Consider the following 19,172-nt stretch of genomic DNA (forward strand, 5'->3'; position numbering starts at 1 on the left):
TGGTGGGTCTGACACACCGGTGTCAATGTGTTCTTTTTTCCATTTCCAGGAATGTATAAACGTAACTGGTTTTTTCAAACCATGACTGATTGTTAACAACAAACCCTGTAAGAAAATGAATTTACTGTGAAGCTACTGTCAGTACACCCAACTGTTTAAAAGCTGTTTGCCAGTGGTTCTAGAGTCTTCAGGAGTGAGTTACCCACATTATAATTTCATAAAGCATCTGTGAATGATAACAGGAAGAGTAGGTTACAAACTCGAAAAAGTTTACAGTTATCTGGTTCATTTAGTGATTTACTCTTACTGATTATTTCTTTAGCAGTGAAGAATTGAACTTGTTTTTTCAGTGACATTCTATTTGCAGAGATCCCGATATTAACTTTCTGGAAAGTTTTATTTACTTTTTTATATGTAGACTCTGTTAGGCTTGATTATAATACTTGCATCATCAGAAAGATAACTCTTTCTGCTTCTTGGATGTATGATGGCAGATCATTAGTGTATAACAAGAACATGAGTGTGCCCAGTATCTGTTCCTTTGGTACATGTATAGTGGTTATTCCCCATTCTGAAGAGGCTGCTTGGTTTTGTGCTCTTCCTGGATTTAGTAATGTGACACTCTGCATCCTTTAAGAGGAGGCATTGAACCATGAACAAGCACAGTGAAAAAGAATACTAGAAATATTTCAGCTTTCAGGACTCAGCACCTCCTCCTATGTGGTAAGTAGCGATCTACTGTTTCAAATTTGTTGTTGTTCTGTCCAGGACTTTCAGTGTTTGATTCTGCATCCTAGTGATTAAAGCATTATTGCATGGGGACTAACATATTATTTCGTAGGAAAAATAAAGCATTTCAAGTTTTAAATCAAATTTATTACTTATTTTATTAGCTTTATAACTGAAATTTTCACTTGTCAGAATGTGTGTTTCATAGACGTAATTGTACAAATATTTTCTTGTAGCTGCACACATTGGTGTTGGCATCAGTGGCCAAGAAGGAATGCAGGCTGTGTTGGCATCGGACTACTCCATAGCACAGTTCAGGTTCCTTGAGCGACTGTTACTAGTTCATGGCCGATGGTCCTATTACCGCATGTGCAAGTTTCTTCGATACTTTTTTTATAAGAACTTTGCGTTCACATTGTGCCATTTTTGGTTCGCCTTCTTCTGTGGATTTAGTGCACAGGTAAGAAAATTATGATATCTCTCTCTCTCTCTCTCTCTCTCTCTCTCTTTCTCTCTCTCTCTCTCTCTCTCTCTCTCTCTCTCTCTCTCTCTCTCTCTCTCTCTCCCTCCCTCCCCCCCTCCCCTTCCCAATATATACTGCTCATATACTTTAGAAACATTGCAGTTTGCGTGCTATGGCTACATTGATTACCTGTCGTACCACTAGACTGTGTAAAGAAATACTGTGTTTGTGTTGTTATTTATTTATTTATTCGTTTAAGTTGAAAAGATAATCCTAACACAGAAGCACTGTTTTGAATCTCTGTATTTTTTATACATGGTACAATTGGAAAATAAAAAAGAAATTAAGGACAGAATCAGAATAGTAACCAACTGATATCTCTGAATGAAATGTACAGGGAAGACTTGAAGTAGTTCAGAAGGATCTCTTAAATGTGCAGTGACTTCCTCCTTTCATCTCTATGCTCATGATATTAATTCAGAACACAAAGTTGTAGTTTGTGAGGAATTTGACGACAAGCTGTGGGACATAATGCCTGTTGTGAACTGAAATAGCGTTCTTTTATGAAAAGAAAATGATCAAGCTATATGATTATGGAAGGATGCTATGCTCACACAGTATTCATTGCATATATCTTTGCTAGAGAAACAAGGAACAAATACCCAGGCTGCTCTTCACAGATGATGGGGCAAGCTCACTTAATGATGAATACCAAACAGCGAGTTCATCGGTCCCATTGGATTAGGGAAGAATGGGGAAGGAAGTTGGCTGTGCCCTTTCACATGAACCATCCCAGCATTTGTTGCCTGAAGCAATCTAGGTAAATCGGATAAAACCTAAATTAGGATGGTCAGATGTGGGTTTGAACTGTTGTCCTCCTGAATGCAAGTCTTAGTGTGCTAACCATCTTGGCTGGTAAAACTTGAATGAGTAGCTGAAGTTTGAAGGATATCAACCCCTCTTCCAGTACATGAGTGATGCCTAAATTGTGACTGCTACTTCACAACAAAACATGGCAGAGGACAGTGAATGTGAAAGTGGGGATAAAGTCAGTAACCTAGTCAGTCGTCATACTGCATTGCAGTCTGTTGATTCTCTTCTAGATTATATGGGCCAGAGGGTGTTTCAGTATAGTGACATTATTGCTGCAAGAAAAATTCAAAATGCTGTGCGGAAAAAACGTCACCTCCTCTCATGAACGGAGAAACATTGCAGACCATTTTAAGAAATAAACAAGCCTATGACAGCTATGCACAGAACTTTGTAAACTTTTAAGCTAAGAATACATGTTTGAAAATTTCTCGATTATTCATGTTTTTCGATTATTCATGCATCTTCTCCTCCATACTATACCAAATAATTGGTAGTGTACTGTACCTATACGCACCTGATGCGCAGTAAAAACTATTTAGCACAGTCAAGAGAGTGGCAATACCACATCTCAAATTGCAAGCTGCAGCATATTTATGGCAATGTTACCAACTGTGGCTTCGGCGAAGCAACACTTTGGACTGACTGCTCTGTAGACCCACCATAGGTACTATGAAAACCCAACACCTTGAAGCATTTATTTGTAAAAGTGTTACTGAAATTCAAACATACACACATCACCATCTGAGTGTGGACATTGGCCAGCAAAGGATGGTCAAGTTGATCATCCTTCATTGGGTAAAATATCCTGATTCTTTTGTGAGGAGTCTGTACAGAAACACTACAGGGATTGTTATCAGTTTGGTATGTGGCCCAATGTGTTTATCTTGGCACCCACCTCCATGGCCAGATGACTTTAATGAATTTGCTACTCTTGCTTCCTCATTGGAATACAAGATATCATACAAATCTTTGCAAGTTTTACTTGTCCTCGCATTATAAAGCCAATAACAGATACCAAGAGATTTAGTTCATACTGAAAGCTTTTCTTACGTGAAGGTCTACTGCATCCAGGTGGTCTTATGCAGTATTCAGAATTCATTTCAGAGGAAAAACAGCCATTCTTTCTGGAAGGAAATGACCATCTCATAAAGCTATTGATAATATGTGTGTGTGTGTGTGTGTGTGTGTGTGTGTGTGTGTGTGTGTGTGTGTGTCCTTCGAATTGAACATCTTGAACTTAGACCATTATTTTGGATTTTACATGTCTCCTGTGTTATATAACATGTGCCCTCCATCACTGTCTACAAGCAAAATAGCTCATTGCATTGCAGGTTAAGAAATAAGAGGCCTCACTACATACGGATGGGGTGATACCACTCAAATCCCTCAAAGTCCCTGGAATTGATTTCACAGGACCTTTATTCTCTAAAACTGGAAGCTTTGTTACCAAGTGTTAAATAGCTCTGTTTTCCTGTGCAGTAAACAGAGCTATCCACCTTTAGCTTGTTACTGCTGCCATGGCAGATAAATTATTGTTAGCCATTCAAAGATTTATTAGTAAGTGAGGTGTCCTGCATAAAATTTACAGTTACAATGCTAAGACCTTTCAGGCAGCTAACTGAGAATTGTTGGAACTATGGACAATCCTTCCATCCTATTGAGCACACCAGTATGTTGCCCGAAGCATCGCCCCATTTGCAGTTTGGTGGGGAAACTTTTGAGAAAGAATAGTTGGTTCAGTAAAATGATGCCTTGATAAAGTACTTGAGCGAAGCAGTCTGGACGAGCAGAGACTTCAAACTGTTCTTGTAAGCCCTGTAGCCACACTCAGATTGAGACACATCTCCCTGACCGATGACGGTGTCCCCTTGCCAGCACCCTTCCTTGAAGGGGGGAGACTTACTACTTTAATAAGAGGTAGCGAGTCCTCAAAGTCAGCTGATTTAGTAGAAGAATTAAAGATCTAGTATAAACTATTTACTGCTACTCAGGAGTTTTCATAAAGTTCAGACTGTCAATAGAATTGGAAGCTAGAAATTGGAATTGGCAACATCGTCATTCCCTAAGAGTGGTCCCACATTTGGATAAAGATTACCAGGTCAGTCAAACTGTTTATATCTACATCTACATCCATACTCCGCGAGCCACCTGACGGCGTGTGGTGGAGGGTACTTTGAGTACCTCTATCGGTTCTCCCTTCTATTCCAGTCTCGTATTGTTCGTGAAAAGAAAGATTGTCGGTATACCTCTGTGTGGGCTCTAATCTCTCTGATTTTATCCTCATGGTCTCTTCGCTAGATATACGTAGGAGGGAGCAATATACTGCTTGACTCCTCGGTGAAGGTATGTTCTCGAAACTTCAACAAAACCCTGTACCGAGCTGCTGAGTGTCTCTCCTGCAGAGTCTTCCACTGGAGTTTATCTATCATCTCCGTAACGCTTTCGCGATTACTAAATGATCCTGTAACGAAGTGCGCTGCTCTCCGTTGGATCTTCTCTATCAACCCTGTCTGGTACGGATCCCACACTGCTGAGCAATATTCAAGCAGTGGGCGAACAAGTGTACTGTAACCTACTTCCTTTATTTTCGGATTGCATTTCCTTAGGATTCTTCCAATGAATCTCAGTCTGGCATCTGCTTTACCGATGATCAATTTTATATGATCATTCCATTTTATATCACTCCTAATGCTTATTCCCAGATAATTTATGGATTTAACTGCTTCCAGTTGCTGACCTGCTATGTTGTTGTTGTTGTGGTCTTCAGTCCTGAGACTGGTTTGATGCAGCTCTCCATGCTACTCTATCCTGTGCTAGCTTCTTCATCTCCCAGTACCTACTGCAACCTACATCCTTCTGAATCTGCTTAGTGTATTGATCTCTTGGTCTCCCTCTACGATTTTTACCCTCCACGCTGCCCTCCAATGCTAAATTTGTGATCCCTTGATGCCTCAAAACATGTCCTACCAACCGATCCCTTCTTTTAGTCAAGTTGTGCCACAAACTTCTCTTCTCCCCAATCCTATTCAATACCTCATCATTAGTTACGTGATCTACCCACCTTATCTTCAGCATTCTTCTGTAGCACCACATTTCGAAAGCTTCTATTCTCTTCTTGTCCAAACTAGTTATCGTCCATGTCTCACTTCCATACATGGCTACACTCCATACAAATACTTTCAGAAACGACTTCCTGACACCTAAATCTATACTCGATGTTAACAAATTTCTCTTCTTCAGAAACGCTTTCCTTGCCATTGCCAGTCTACATTTTATATCCTCTCTACTTCGACCATCATCGGTTATTTTACTCCCTAAATAGCAAAACTCCTTTACTACTTTAAGTGTCTCATTTCCTAATCCAATTCCCTCAGCATCACCCGACTTAATTTGACTACATTCCATTATCCTCGTTTTGCTTTTGTTGATGTTCATCTTATATCCTCCTTTCAAGACACTGTCCATTCCGTTCAACTGCTCTTCCAAGTCCTTTGCTGTCTCTGACAGAATTACAATGTCATCGGCGAACCTCAAAGTTTTTACTTCTTCTCCATGGATTTTAATACCTACTCCGAATTTTTCTTTTGTTTCCTTTACTGCTTGCTCAATATACAGATTGAATAACATTGGGGAGAGGCTACAACCCTGTCTCACTCCTTTCCCAACCACTGCTTCCCTTTCATGCCCCTCGACTCTTATAACTGCCATCTGGTTTCTGTACAAATTGTAAATAGCCTTTCGCTCCCTGTATTTTACCCCTGCCACCTTCAGAATTTGAAAGAGAGTATTCCAGTCAACATTGTCAAAAGCTTTCTCTAAGTCTACAAATGCTAGAAACGTAGGTTTGCCTTTTCTTAATCTTTCTTCCAAGATAAGTCGTAAGGTCAGTATTGCCTCACGTGTTCCAACATTTCTACGGAATCCAAACTGATCTTCCCCGAGGTCGGCTTCTACCAGTTTTTCCATTCGTCTGTGAAGAATTCGCGTTAGTATTTTGCAGCTGTGACTTATTAAACTGATAGTTCGGTAATTTTCACATCTGTCAACACCTGCTTTCTTTGGGATTGGAATTATTATATTCTTCTTGAAGTCTGAGGGTATTTCGCCTGTCTCATACATCGTGCTCACTAGATGGTAGAGTTTTGTCATGACTGGCTCTCCCGAGGCCATCAGTAGTTCTAGTGGAATGTTGTCTACTCCCGGGGCCTTGTTTCGACTCAGGTCTTTCAGTGCTCTGTCAAACTCTTCACGCAGTATCTTATCTCCCATTTCGTCTTCATCTACATCCTCTTCCATTTCCATAATATTGTCCTCGAGTACGTCTCCCTTGTATAAACCCTCTATATACTCCTTCCACCTTTCTGCCTTCCCTTCTTTGCTTAGAACTCGGTTTCCATCTGAGCTCTTGATATTCATACAAGTGGTTCTCTTCTCTCCAAAGGTCTCTTTAATTTTCCTGTAGGCAGTATCTATCTTACCCCTAGTGAGACAAGTCTCTACATCCTTACATTTGTCCTCTAGCCATCCCTGCTTAGCCATTTTGCACTTCCTGTCGATTTCATTTTTGAGACGTTTGTATTCCTTTTTGCCTGCTTCATTTACTGCATTTTTATATTTTCTCCTTTCATCAATTAAATTCAGTATTTCTTCTGTTACCCAAGGATTTGTATTAGCCCTCGTCTTTTTACCTACTTGATCGTCTGCTGCCTTCACCACTTCATCCCTCAGAGCTACCCATTCTTCTTCTACTGTATTTCTTTCCCCCATTCCTGTCAATTGTCCCCTTATGCTCTCCCTGAAACTCTCTACAACCTCTGGTTCTTTCAGTTTATCCAGGTCCCATCTCCTTAAATTCCCACCTTTTTGCAGTTTCTTCAGTTTCAATCTGCAGTTCATAACCAATAGATTGTGGTCAGAATCCACATCTGCCCCTGGAAATGTCTTACAATTTAAAACCTGGTTCCTAAATCTCTGTCTTACCATTATATAATCTATCTGAAACCTGTCAGTATCTCCTGGCTTCTTCCATGTATACAGCCTCCTTTCATGATTCTTGAACCAAGTGTTAGCTATGATTAAGTTATGCTCTGTGCAAAATTCTACAAGGCGGCTTCCTCTTTCATTCCTTCCCCCCAATCCATATTCACCTACTATGTTTCCTTCTCTCCCTTTTCCTACTGACGAATTCCAGTCACCCATGACTATTAAATTTTCGTCTCCTTTCACTACCTGAATAAATTCTTTTATCTCGTCATACATTTCATCTATTTCTTCATCATCTGCAGAGCTAGTTGGCATATAAACTTGTACTACTGTAGTACGCATGGGCTTTGTGTCTATCTTGGCCACAATAATGCGTTCACTATGCTGTTTGTAGTAGCTAACCCGCACTCCTATTTTTTTATTCATTATTAAACCTACTCCTGCATTACCCCTATTTGATTTTGTATTTATAACCCTGTAATCACCTGACCAAAAGTCTTGTTCCTCCTGCCACCGAACTTCACTAATTCCCACTATATCTAACTTTAACCTATCCATTTCTCTTTTCAAATTTTCTAACCTACCTGCCCGATTAAGTGATCTGACATTCCACGCTCCGATCCGTAGAACGCCAGTTTTCAATCTCCTGATAACGACGTCCTCTTGAGTAGTCCCCGCCCGGAGATCCGAATGGGGGACTATTTTACCTCCGGAATATTTTACCCAAGAGGACGCCATCATCATTTAATCATACAGTAGAGCTGCATGTCCTCGGGAAAAATTACGGCTGTAGTTTCCCCTTGCTTTCAGCCGTTCGCAGTACCAGCACAGCAAGGCCGTTTTGGTTAATGTTACAAGGCCAGATCAGTCAATCATCCAGACTGTTGCCCCTGCAACTACTGAAAAGGCTGCTGCCCCTCTTCAGGAACCACATGTTTGTCTGGCCTCTCAACAGATACCCCTCCGTTGTGGTTGCACCTACGGTACGGCCATCTGTATCGCTGAGGCACGCAAGCCTCCCCACCAACGGCAAGGTCCATGGTTCCTGCTATATTGTAGCTAAATGATAAAGGATTTTTCTTATACTGTTGGAGGTTGTCCAGGGTTACGAGGATATGGCTGTGCATTAAGTAGAAATACATATTACAAAATCTTCATAAGTGTTCTTTTTGACTTTGATGTAAATAAATGTTCTTGTTGATGTGAAAGCAAGCGGCACATCTTACATAGTTATTTGGAGCTACATCGAATGTGTCTCACCAGTCAACCAGACAAATCTTTCAGATTAGTCAGTCAGCAAAAAGAATGGTGGACCATCACAAAGATGAATAGTTTGCCAAATAAATGTGGTTGGAACTTGTTGACAGTCCAAACAACTGCAAGGCACTCTTTCTCAGTTGTAGAGTAGATCATCTCGGACTTCAAGAATAATCACGAAACATAAGCTCCCTCCTTTTCAGCACCTTCCTGAAATTGGTACTGCAGTTGCACCTAACTTGCACACTAGCATTGGTGTGAAGTTCTGTTTTGGCGTTATTGTGTCTCAGTATTAGAACAGGAGATGATGATAGCACTTACTTTGAGAGAAAGAAAGATCTTTCTTGTCTCTCATTTCAGGAAAATTTTGCATCTTCCTGTAATAGTTCTTGCAAGGGTTGTGCCTTGGTACAAAAGTCCTATATGAGTAGCTGGTAGCACGAGCATATTCCGATGAAATCTCTCTCATCACCAATGTACCAAGGAATCAGAAAATCTGTGATGGACTGTTTTTATTTTCTAGATTGAGTCATACTTCATCGTCATTCGCTAGGTGCTCAATTTTTATTTTTTGGGTGATGAAGAGGCACTTGTTTCAGATTCAGGTTGAGACTTGCAGCTTGAATACGCTTAAACACAGTTGTTAAGCATGTTGAATGTTCCTCAAATGTCTTCAAAAAACAACAATGTCATCCAGATAGCAAAGATAAGTCGTCCAATTAATGTGTCGAAGGTGGCTGGAATGTTGAAGGGGCATAATGTCAAATTCAGGAAGTCCTCCTGGTGTTCAAAGGCAACCTTTTCCCTGTCAGCCTCATCAGTTTGTTTGCCTGTAGCCTGTCTGAATTTCCATAGTTGAGAAATACCTTCCCTGTTTCAAGTGGAGGAGGGCGTCGCCAGTGCGCAGCAATGGATCGACAACCTTTTTCATGATTTTGGTCAGTTGTCAGTAGTTGATGCAGAAACATCATTTGCCATCCTCCTTCACAAAGATCGTAGGAGGGGACTGAGGACGTTCTGAAAGTTTCAATGATGTCAGCTTGCAGTATTTTCTTCACTTCCTGCTGGGTTATCCATTATTCTTCCAGTAACATGTTACATGAGTGCCGGTTAATTGATGGATGATCCTCAGTGTTGATATGATATTTTACCATGGACTGCTTGATATTTCTTTTCTCCACTCCGGATTTGAAAGCATCCAAAAATTGGTACCGAACTGCTAACACTCGCCATTGTTGTTGCTCTGTGAGGCCAGACACTATTGGCAGTTCGATAGTAGCTTCCTCTTGTTTGTTGTCTCTTGTGATAGCAGAGCACACTTCTTTTCTTGTCACACTAAACTGCACTTCCTACACTAGTTCAGCAAGCCCTATGCACATACCTTTAGGGAGGAGTTGTGACTGCTCATGACATTTACTGATCCAAAGTTCTCCTTGACTATCTACTATGTTTATGATTACTGCTGGCGTGTAGATATCTTTTGTGAGCCCAAGTAGCTTTTTGCAATCGACAAAAGCTTTACAGTTTAACTGAACACTTCAATTGACGAGTGGAACTCGTCTCGCTGGTGACAGTGGGATAGCAATGTCTCCAGTGGCAGACAACACACAGGGCAATTTTTGTTATGTTTGCTTGTTGAAGCAGCTTTGTCAGTCTGAAGATCTGATCTTCTGCAGTCTACGATTATTTGTAGTGCCTGCAAAAGAAATCACATCTGAGAATGACATTGCTGATCACATTCTGCTAAGATGACAAATTCAAAGGGTTTGGTTCTGTCACTGATGATTATCCTTGCTACTCGTGTTCCTGCTGGCTGGATGTGTTTCCCATTAGCAACTTTCAGTACTGTCACTTTCTTATCATGGAACATAGTCTTCTTTAGCTGTCAACGATAAGCATTCAGTATGACAGAAAAGGTAGCCATTGAGATGACTAGTGCCTGGACAGGTTGACTGTTAATAATGACATCACCGACATTTCCTGACATCTTCGTGACTGTCGTCCATGGAGGATTTTCATCTGTGGCAGCCTAGCCTCTGTAGATGGTTGCCTTGCTTAGTTTCCTTGAATTTGGCAGCTAGGTGAGCAGCTCATACCTGTATGAACAGCTACAACGTGTTTGGGAATAACTGTGTCTGGAGTACTGGGATGGCCTTCGTCCCACAGGTAGACTGTAATTGTCTGCAGTTGACTGGCGTGAACGGGACTGTTGTGATGATTGATGTCTTGCTGCGTAATACTTTTCAAACACTCATTTACTTTCTCTGTAGAAACATACAACGTGTCCAGAGCAGCCACAGTGGAGGCAGACAGACAGGCACGGTATCTGTTCTTCTTTGGGACGATATACTTAGGGAGGAGCTGGTTTTACCTGCACTGATAGTGCTGGGTTGCCATTTGATGGTGGCGGCATAAGTCCGAGTTGTCAGAATGCATTTTTCATAGCACTTTCTACTAGTGTTGAAGATTGGTGGCAAAGATCGATTCACTTCTGGTTATTAAAGCTAAAAAATCAGGGTGTGCAATCTCCCCCTCCCCCTGGGGCTATTTCTTTGAAAACGCTTGGTAACTTTCCTTTCTAACCCCACCCCCACCTCTCTCTTTTGACCTCTCTCTTTTGACCTCTCTCTTTTGACCTCTTCTCCCTCCTCTTTCTTTTTCATCTGTCATCTGACAGTTTTGAGTGACCCAGTAAGAGTTCCTCTCTGAAGCCAACCTCTCCGTCTCAGAGTAGCACTTGCACACAGTGTTCAGTTATCAGTTATTTGTTGTATACACTCATTAATGCAAGTCCTGTCATCTTTTCCCTCCTCCTCCTCCTCCTCCTCCTCCTCCTCAGTATTTTCCATGTGTCCCTAGTCTATGGAGTACCTCCCCATCTCTTATAGGAATATAGGAATTTCAAAGAAAGGAGTAAAATTCAGTACCAAATTTTTTAGAATCATTTTATCTTAAAATGTATCTGAAACTGAGTGATTGTAATGCATAGATGTTGGTGATTTTCCTGGTTAGGAAGAACTTTACATAATTACACAAGGAGGCCTTCCCAAAGCTTTTTCTTTAGGAAAGCATAATGACCAACCTTCAGTAAATATTGGCTGTGACAAATTTGTTCTCAACTTTGAGTGGCCACAGTAACGAGACTTGTCAATGTTGAATCTTTTAATTTGTAAGCTGGTTATTACACTTACCAGGGAGTTGATGCAGAAAGTTTCCAGGAGAAACTGCTCGCAACTACTGTGTAATCTTTTTTCAGAAATGACAGAAAATATGGACTATCACTTAAGACATCCTGAACAAATTCAGTGACTCAGATATTGCATACCAGGATTAAAAAGTTGTGGAACTATGTTGGTGAGTGTTAATTTCAACCTAATCTGAGATGGGGAAGATGGACCAGCTGGCACTGAATGATCCTACTAATTTTGATAGTATATTAAATGAAAATGAGATGAAGCTTGCTGCTGTATATGTTGACAGCTGCAACACTATATCATTATTTACACTGAGCCACTCCTCACTCTTAAGTACATTATACATTTACTACAAGCAAGGAAGATGTACAAATGGTACATAAGTTGTTAGTTTTTAGTAGAGAGGTCCAGTCATTGGCCACAAACAAGAAGTGCATTAAAACAAAGCTGTACAAAAATTTGAGTGTACAAGTAAAAAAAAAACTGTTCCACACAAGAGAATCTGGATAGGCTGTGAGGAAAATTAGTATTGAAGTATTATTAGCAGGTGAAATTTGAAAACTAGATAAATCAATGATGGAAGAGAGATTTTAAATAATAGAAAGGGGGATAGTTACATTACCCACTACCTTCATAGCTCTGATCCATTTTTTGAAGCTGTTTCTTCTATCATATGTGTAGAACATATATAAGTTGTCCCTTTGACATTTAATGCTACCTGCCAGCCATAGTGAATTATGTGGCAGTAATGTGGTAAAGTAGAAGTAAATTATTTTAAAGGACATTAAATTTTTATTGTTCAAAGTTAAATGACTTATTTCGGCTTACTTGAGGGTATCCCTAATCATTTTTGTATTTTTTATAAGTTGTTGTTGAATGGTAACTGCCATTAGAATAATACTGTTAATAGAGATTTGTGCTTTTACAGACTGTTTTCGACCCTATGTTCATCTCCGTTTATAACCTTTTCTACACTTCGCTACCAGTGCTGGCGCTGGGGATCTTTGACCAGGATGTCAATGATCGTAACAGCATATTGTACCCAAAACTGTACACTCCTGGACATACAAACCTGCTCTTCAATAAGATGGAATTCTTTCGGAGTGCATTGCATGGAATATTTACATCATGTGTTCTGTTTCTTATCCCATATGGTAAGTTGTATGTCCAAATGTGTTGCTTTGATTATGAAACAAATTATGATTACATGTAACTTTAAATATAAATTATGTGTGTCAAGGTAGTGAGGGGGTGGCAGGTCTTTCCAAAACAAGTAATTGACCTAGAACGTCAATTTTAAATTTATGTTTTATTTATTGGTAGAACTTGTGAACAACTGGTTCCTAAAGTTTCAGTGATGAAATCGCATCTGAAGTGCCTGGAAAATAATTAAACGTTTGATGCGACATTCCTGCCATGATGTTGCCAAGTTCACTTGCATGTTTCTGGATGATCCTGAACTTTTAAAAACTGTGTTCATGGCAAAACGCAGAATCCATATGAGTCTCTGATTTCACTCATATTGAACGATGCCCTGAAAGCAAATTTTAATGTGCAAAGTTTGTCAGAATTGCAACTTACAGTGCTGTTCTTGTATTTTAAGATGGGAATGTAGGGAGCCTGGTGGTATTAGGGAGAATGGGCATTAAGATAGGAAATTTCACACCAGACATCTTGAAAGAAATAGATTTACAACACCTCTCTGCAACTGAAAAGTTAGTTGAACACTGTAAAGGAAGAAGGGAGAAAACAAAGAATCATAAGAAAAGCCTTGAAGGAGAAGAGGACTCTTGAGTACAAGTCTGGGGCCTTCTGAAGAGTTGACATAAGAGAAAACATTAGGTTGAACTTTAAACAGCATTTCCTGAAAATTGTTTTTTAATGTTGATGTTTCTTTTTCTCAGACTCTACAAAGGCTAGAATTATTAGTCACATATATTATTTGTGAAAATAAAATTTTTAATTCCATGAAAAAAGTTAAATATACACAATGCAATGCAGTAAATATGTTAATTTCAAGTAAAGCATGGTACAAAATTTCATTGCCGTATCTTCAAAATTGTGAATTTGGTGCATTTTATAAATAGTGTTTTTCATGGACAACTCCTCCTTTAAGTAACTGAAATTTGGTATTTTGACTATTCAGAGAATATTCTTCCTCTTCTCCTCCTCCTCTTTCTCTCTCTCTCTCTCTCTCTCTCTCTCTCTCTCTCTAGATATTTCTTATTTCTGTACAGTAATTTGGGTGAATGCTAAACTATTTCTCCGGCAAGAGCTGAGATGTGTTATTGCTCATTACTTAAGAAAGAAGTAAGAAAGTGAAGTAATTATAACCAGTACTTGACAGTGAACTATAAGCTGTCTTACTGCATCACATCCAAGAGTATTTACATATCTACATGAATTCATCACATTAATTCATACATATTATAAAAATGAGTGTATTGATATATGCTCCACATCTCCCTCTTAAACCACTGGACCAGTTTCAACCAAACTTTGTACACATGTTACTGACTGGAAAGAAATAAAAAGTGTGTGTGTGTGTGTGTGTGTGTGTGTGTGTGTGTGTGTTGGGTGGGGTGAGAGAGAGAGAGAGAGAGAGAGAGAGAGAGAGAGAGAGAGAGAGAGGAGGACAGAGGAAGGAAAGAGGAGGAGATAGGACACGGAGGGATGCAAGGAGATGGACAGAGCAGATAGACAAAGAGAGGAAGGGGGTAGTAGATGGATGGAGATAGGGTCAGGAGGAGATGACAGAGTGGGTGGGGAGGGGGCAGAGGAGATGGGTACAGAGAATAGGTAGAAGGAGATAGACAGGGGGGAAGGAGGAGGTGGACTAATAGAACTGTAATAAATATATACCATATTTACTCGAATCTAAGCCGCACTTTTTTTCCGGTTTTTGTAATCCAAAAAACTGCCTGCGGCTTAGAATAGAGTGCAAAGCAAGCGGAAGTTCTGAAAAATGTTGGTAGGTGCCGCCACAACTAACTTCTGCCACTGAATATATATGTAGCGCTCCACAGGCATGCTTTTTAGGCACAAAGATAAATACTGGCGCCGAAACCTCTGCGTCAGTAAATAAATTTTAAAAAGAAGGTGGAAGACGAGCTTTCTTTCTCCGCCCCGAGTTTCGACCAGTGCATTTTCATACATTATCCAACGAAGGAAATACAAATTCCGTATTGTTTATCTTCGAATGTAGCAGAATTTCAATATACTACGAAAATCTGACTGGCAAGACTGTTTGGGATGTTTGTCAATATGGCCAACTCTACATTCTGAATTTTTTCTGCCTGTGAGAAGAGATTGTTGCTAATAGGAACCTGATGAAATGTGAATCACATGTAGTATTCTCTTCACCATAAGAATAATACGAATATAAACATTTTGCCATGTATTCTTTTGTGTTTGCTGCTATCTCATTTAAATCCTGTCTGCCTAATAAACTACGAAACTAGAGTGACACAACAGAAAATGTGGAAGGATATACATATCGTGTCATGTTTATATTCGTATTATTCTTATGCCTAATAGTGATACAGTCAGAAATGAAGCACGGCAACTGACTATATTTTTAAATCTAAGATGACTCTAATTTCTGTGCAGAATTTGATGTACTAAAGAAGCGGCGACAGGCCGTAAACACGCACTATCAGAATGCGACAATCAATGCATGACACAGTACAGAAATGCATTTTCAGCTTAGAGTGACGTAAACGCCTATAACAAAGAAAATGGCACTTATCAGATCAAAGCAAAATAAACAATCGATTCAAACCAGACGAAGCACGTGAAAAAGGAAGGGTACCCGTATAAATACGGACGGAGCGCCTGACACATAGCAATGGCTACCTGGTAAAGCTTAACTGCTTAGCTTATGACTCGAACCAAACTACTGTAGCTATATTGTCATTCATTCAACCTAAATTGGGTTCATATTACAATGGACCAACTTTGTTTCGATTTGGAGGTGCGGCCTAAAACTTTTCTCTCCCCTTGAATTTCGAATCTCATTTTTCAGGTGCGGCTTAGATTCGAGTGCGGCTTAGATTCGAGTAAATACGGTACCCAGGTACTCAGCTAGTTCAGAACATATTTGTGTTGGAAGATGGTGGCCTCCATTCTGGTATAATGTTTTTTCTTTACATTAATAAACACACAAGGAAAATCCAGGTAAAATACATGTATGAGATAAAATACATGTATGAGAGCAGATCATTGCTCACCAAGCAGAAGAGGTGCCAAGCCATGGGAGTTTGAATTTTTATTTCACATTGATGAGGAGGACCATTTCAGTTAGGATATGTGGAAGGGTCAGTAGCACATCCCCTTCTTTTAAATATGTATTATATATTGTTGTTTTATGACAAGTTATACATCATTGAGGGTCTCCTCACTGTGAATGTGTGGAACAGATCTAACTGTGAGGTGCTCCATGATGTTCAAAGCCTATCTTATAGTACTGTGCCAGTGGAGTTGAATGTCAGCTTTGAGGTGGTGATTTCTATCTGGCAGCCAAGCAGTTTGTTGATATTCTGCCTGCCTTTTCATGGCTCCATACATTTTCATACACACATAATTATTAATAAACAATGAGATGAGCAAAGACAATTTCTAGAGGAGTTGTTGAACAGTGGATATGCACATAAACAAGAAGTTGAGTGTGATCCTTCTTCAGCAGAACTCATGATTTAAAAGTTTTTTGGTCTTGCAGACAGGTTATTTGCCCTTTCCACAATACTTGAACAACATCCCAAGTTGTTCTCATCAGGCATCAAGAGCGGATTTTGTTTCTCGCATTTTTTATGCAAACCAAACACTGCCCTTGGGAATGTTTCGTGGCATGATTAAACAATAAAACAGACTCACAGAAACTCAAAACAGATGGCGAGAGAGCATTGAAATGTTTCCTTATCTGATTGAAGCACATTATGTGCTAGATACAATGTTTTGCTTAAGCCAAAGCCTTATTCTTGTTGATTAAATTACAGGCCACTCAAATCTCAGTTGCATCTTTTGTTAGATTGTCCCACAAGTATGTCAACTGCACAACAATGTTGGTATTTTCAGATTTCATGTTATCCACACAGGTCAGGCAGTATTCAGTGACAACTAATATAGTTGGTTGCTCAAGTTGGATCTAATCCTTTTGTGCTTAATGTCTTTGTTCAAAAGTTCTTATAATTTTTCAATGTACGACCTGCCACATTCGCACAGTTTGTAGTATTCTCCTAGTTCTTGGAGTCCTACATTATATTTCACATAACATAGTAGAATTTTTAGTTTTGTTTGAATGATTGATGTATAAATTTTAACCATATTTTCAAAGTATTTTCATTATCTTCCTGGAAAAGGTACCATAAGATTCTGGCTTTTTGTTCATTGGTATCATCTCCTTTTGTTGGCAGTGTCAGTTTGCATTGTAGGACATGTTCAATATATTATTTTGAGTACACATTAGTTTTAAAAACTTCTGTCAGAAGTCTTATGTTCTTTCGCAGGGCACTCTTTATCAGAGAGCGTACATGTTCTGTGGACCAGTGTGCTAAGTATGGAGCTTCTCTGTAATGGGTGGGGATGACTCATGGCCTGTAGATAAGAGGTTGATATGGGTGGGCCTCGTGTAGACACTGTCCCCTAGAAACCCTCTTGTTCTATTTCCATTGTGACTTTTATACTTGGATTGCCGTGAAGAGAGAAACCGTATCAAAATTAACTGTAATATATGTCACTCGAGCCACATTTTGACAAGGAATTGGTGGGGCTGCAAACATTTTCACAATGTTTTTCCAACTAGCATAATGATGCAGGTGATGAATTTCTAGGACAGTGTAATAAAGATCATCAAAAGTAGAGTGGTGTGTAGTTTAATCAACAGGAGCAGTTTAAGCTAAGAATGGGATACTGCACTCACTTTGATTGATTGATTTTCCAAACAACTTAAGCAATCTCTCTCTCTGCTCATAGATAAGTAACTATTAGATTTTTTTAAGGATATTGTCTTCCACTATCCTCCTCCAGGTATCCATGTTTTCGCATAGCTTCTGTACTGGCTTTTAATTCCTGTTGACTCCACTCTCTCCCCACCCTTCCATTAAGGTGTAGGAAACCATAGCTAGAGTGGCACACAGTGTATACCATTCAATTTGGTAGAAGTCCAAGCAGCCCACAATGAAACCAGTGCTCAAACCATGATAAGACAACTAGGGAAGTTGGTGAAATATCATGCAAAGAATAGAAAAAAAATTACATCTCAGCTGCAAACCCAAAAAGTTGGAAACAGAGAATTGAATGTTGCTGCTCACCTAATGTGCCAGGTACTTTCACCTAGCAGCAGCAGCAGCAGCAGCAGCAGCAGAAAACAACAACAACAACAACAACAATGCAGATGGGTCTTAACAGGGGGGGTCTCCTATGGTTGCTCTGTTGTTTTCTTTGATCGTGTCCACAAGATCTAGGTACCTCAAGCACTCACTCTGTATGGTGTCTCTGTTTTAAATCTGTATGAGACAAACATGGTGTGGATTTTATGATTCTGTGAAATGTGAAACTTGTTCCTTAAAATTTTATGGAGAAGTTGTAAATGTGCTACTATGCTGAATGGCTCATACATGGTATGTACTTCTGTTTTAATAGAATGTTTCACATTTGACTAAATCTGCAGTATCTTCAATTTATGATGAACTTGAGTGAAACTAGGAGACCATGCAATTTTAGATAAGATTGACTTTGTTCCTTTTTATCATTGAAATTGTGTGTGCAGGTATAGCTTTTTTAGTTAGACTTCAGTCAACAAGTTCAAGTTCATTAATTCTCTCTGTTAAAATTATGGTGAGTTGAGTGTGTGCTCCTTGTTACGAATTAACAGTTTAATGCATTGATCAAACCTGGAAGAAAAATATTTATGTTCATATGAGAAGAATGCTTGATCAAACGTGGAAGAAAGTGTCATTTTCTTATAAGAAGTCAGTTTCAGTGCTGAACTTGATTTTGTGCTTTGTTTCAGGTACGTACAAAGATGGTGTTTCACCAAATGGTTATGTACTGTCAGATCACATGCTCCTTGGGAGTGTTGTTGCCACAGACCTTGTTATTGTGGTCACAGCACAGGTGAGTTGAGACTAATATAATAGTTTATCTTTCAAAATCGATTTATACACATTTATTGGATAGTGAAGGTAATTTTCAAAGCTATTTGCATTTAAGAAGATATTGGAATACTATTCAAATGTGAAATTACTCAATGATGAGTGGTGGACATATAACATGTATTACAATAATAACATGAATAGGGTAGTGGTTACTCCAATCTGGACTTTTCATTGTTGGAATAGGTATTACTGTATCATTACAGCAGAATTGGAGCTCCAACAACCTAGGACACTTGTCCAGCCTCCAGTAATTCAGATTTCTATAGCTCATTAGTTTTATTACTTTTTTGTAGCTGTAGTCCTTGGACTTTAAATTCAGCTCATTGATGGTTCCTTAAAAAGTGACTGTGTGCTTCCTTTCCTTTTCAGATTGCCTTAGATACTGCTTACTGGACAGTGTTCAACCACATCATGGTGTGGGGATCCCTGGTGTGGTACTTTATTTTACAATACTTTTACAATTACGTCATTGGTGGGAGCTACGTTGGATCTCTCACTATGGTACAGTATGATTCTCAG

The 19,172-nt window shown here is 39.4% G+C and overlaps 1 protein-coding gene across 3 annotated transcripts in view; it reads left to right on the forward strand.

Annotated features, from left to right (window-relative positions):
- Positions 1-19,172, forward strand: part of LOC126198433 (phospholipid-transporting ATPase ID) — an 896,650-nt gene that overhangs the window by 849,052 nt on the left and 28,426 nt on the right. For all 3 annotated transcript variants that reach the window (XM_049934743.1, XM_049934741.1, XM_049934742.1), the window contains 4 exons: positions 966-1,189; positions 12,428-12,653; positions 18,509-18,612; positions 19,023-19,154. In XM_049934743.1, coding sequence (XP_049790700.1) covers positions 966-1,189; positions 12,428-12,653; positions 18,509-18,612; positions 19,023-19,154 — 686 coding nt within the window. The remainder of the gene's footprint in view (positions 1-965; positions 1,190-12,427; positions 12,654-18,508; positions 18,613-19,022; positions 19,155-19,172) is intronic.

The sequence above is a fragment of the Schistocerca nitens genome, chromosome 8, assembly GCF_023898315.1.
Source record: "Schistocerca nitens isolate TAMUIC-IGC-003100 chromosome 8, iqSchNite1.1, whole genome shotgun sequence".
In the NCBI taxonomy this organism is placed as follows: domain Eukaryota; kingdom Metazoa; phylum Arthropoda; class Insecta; order Orthoptera; family Acrididae; genus Schistocerca; species Schistocerca nitens.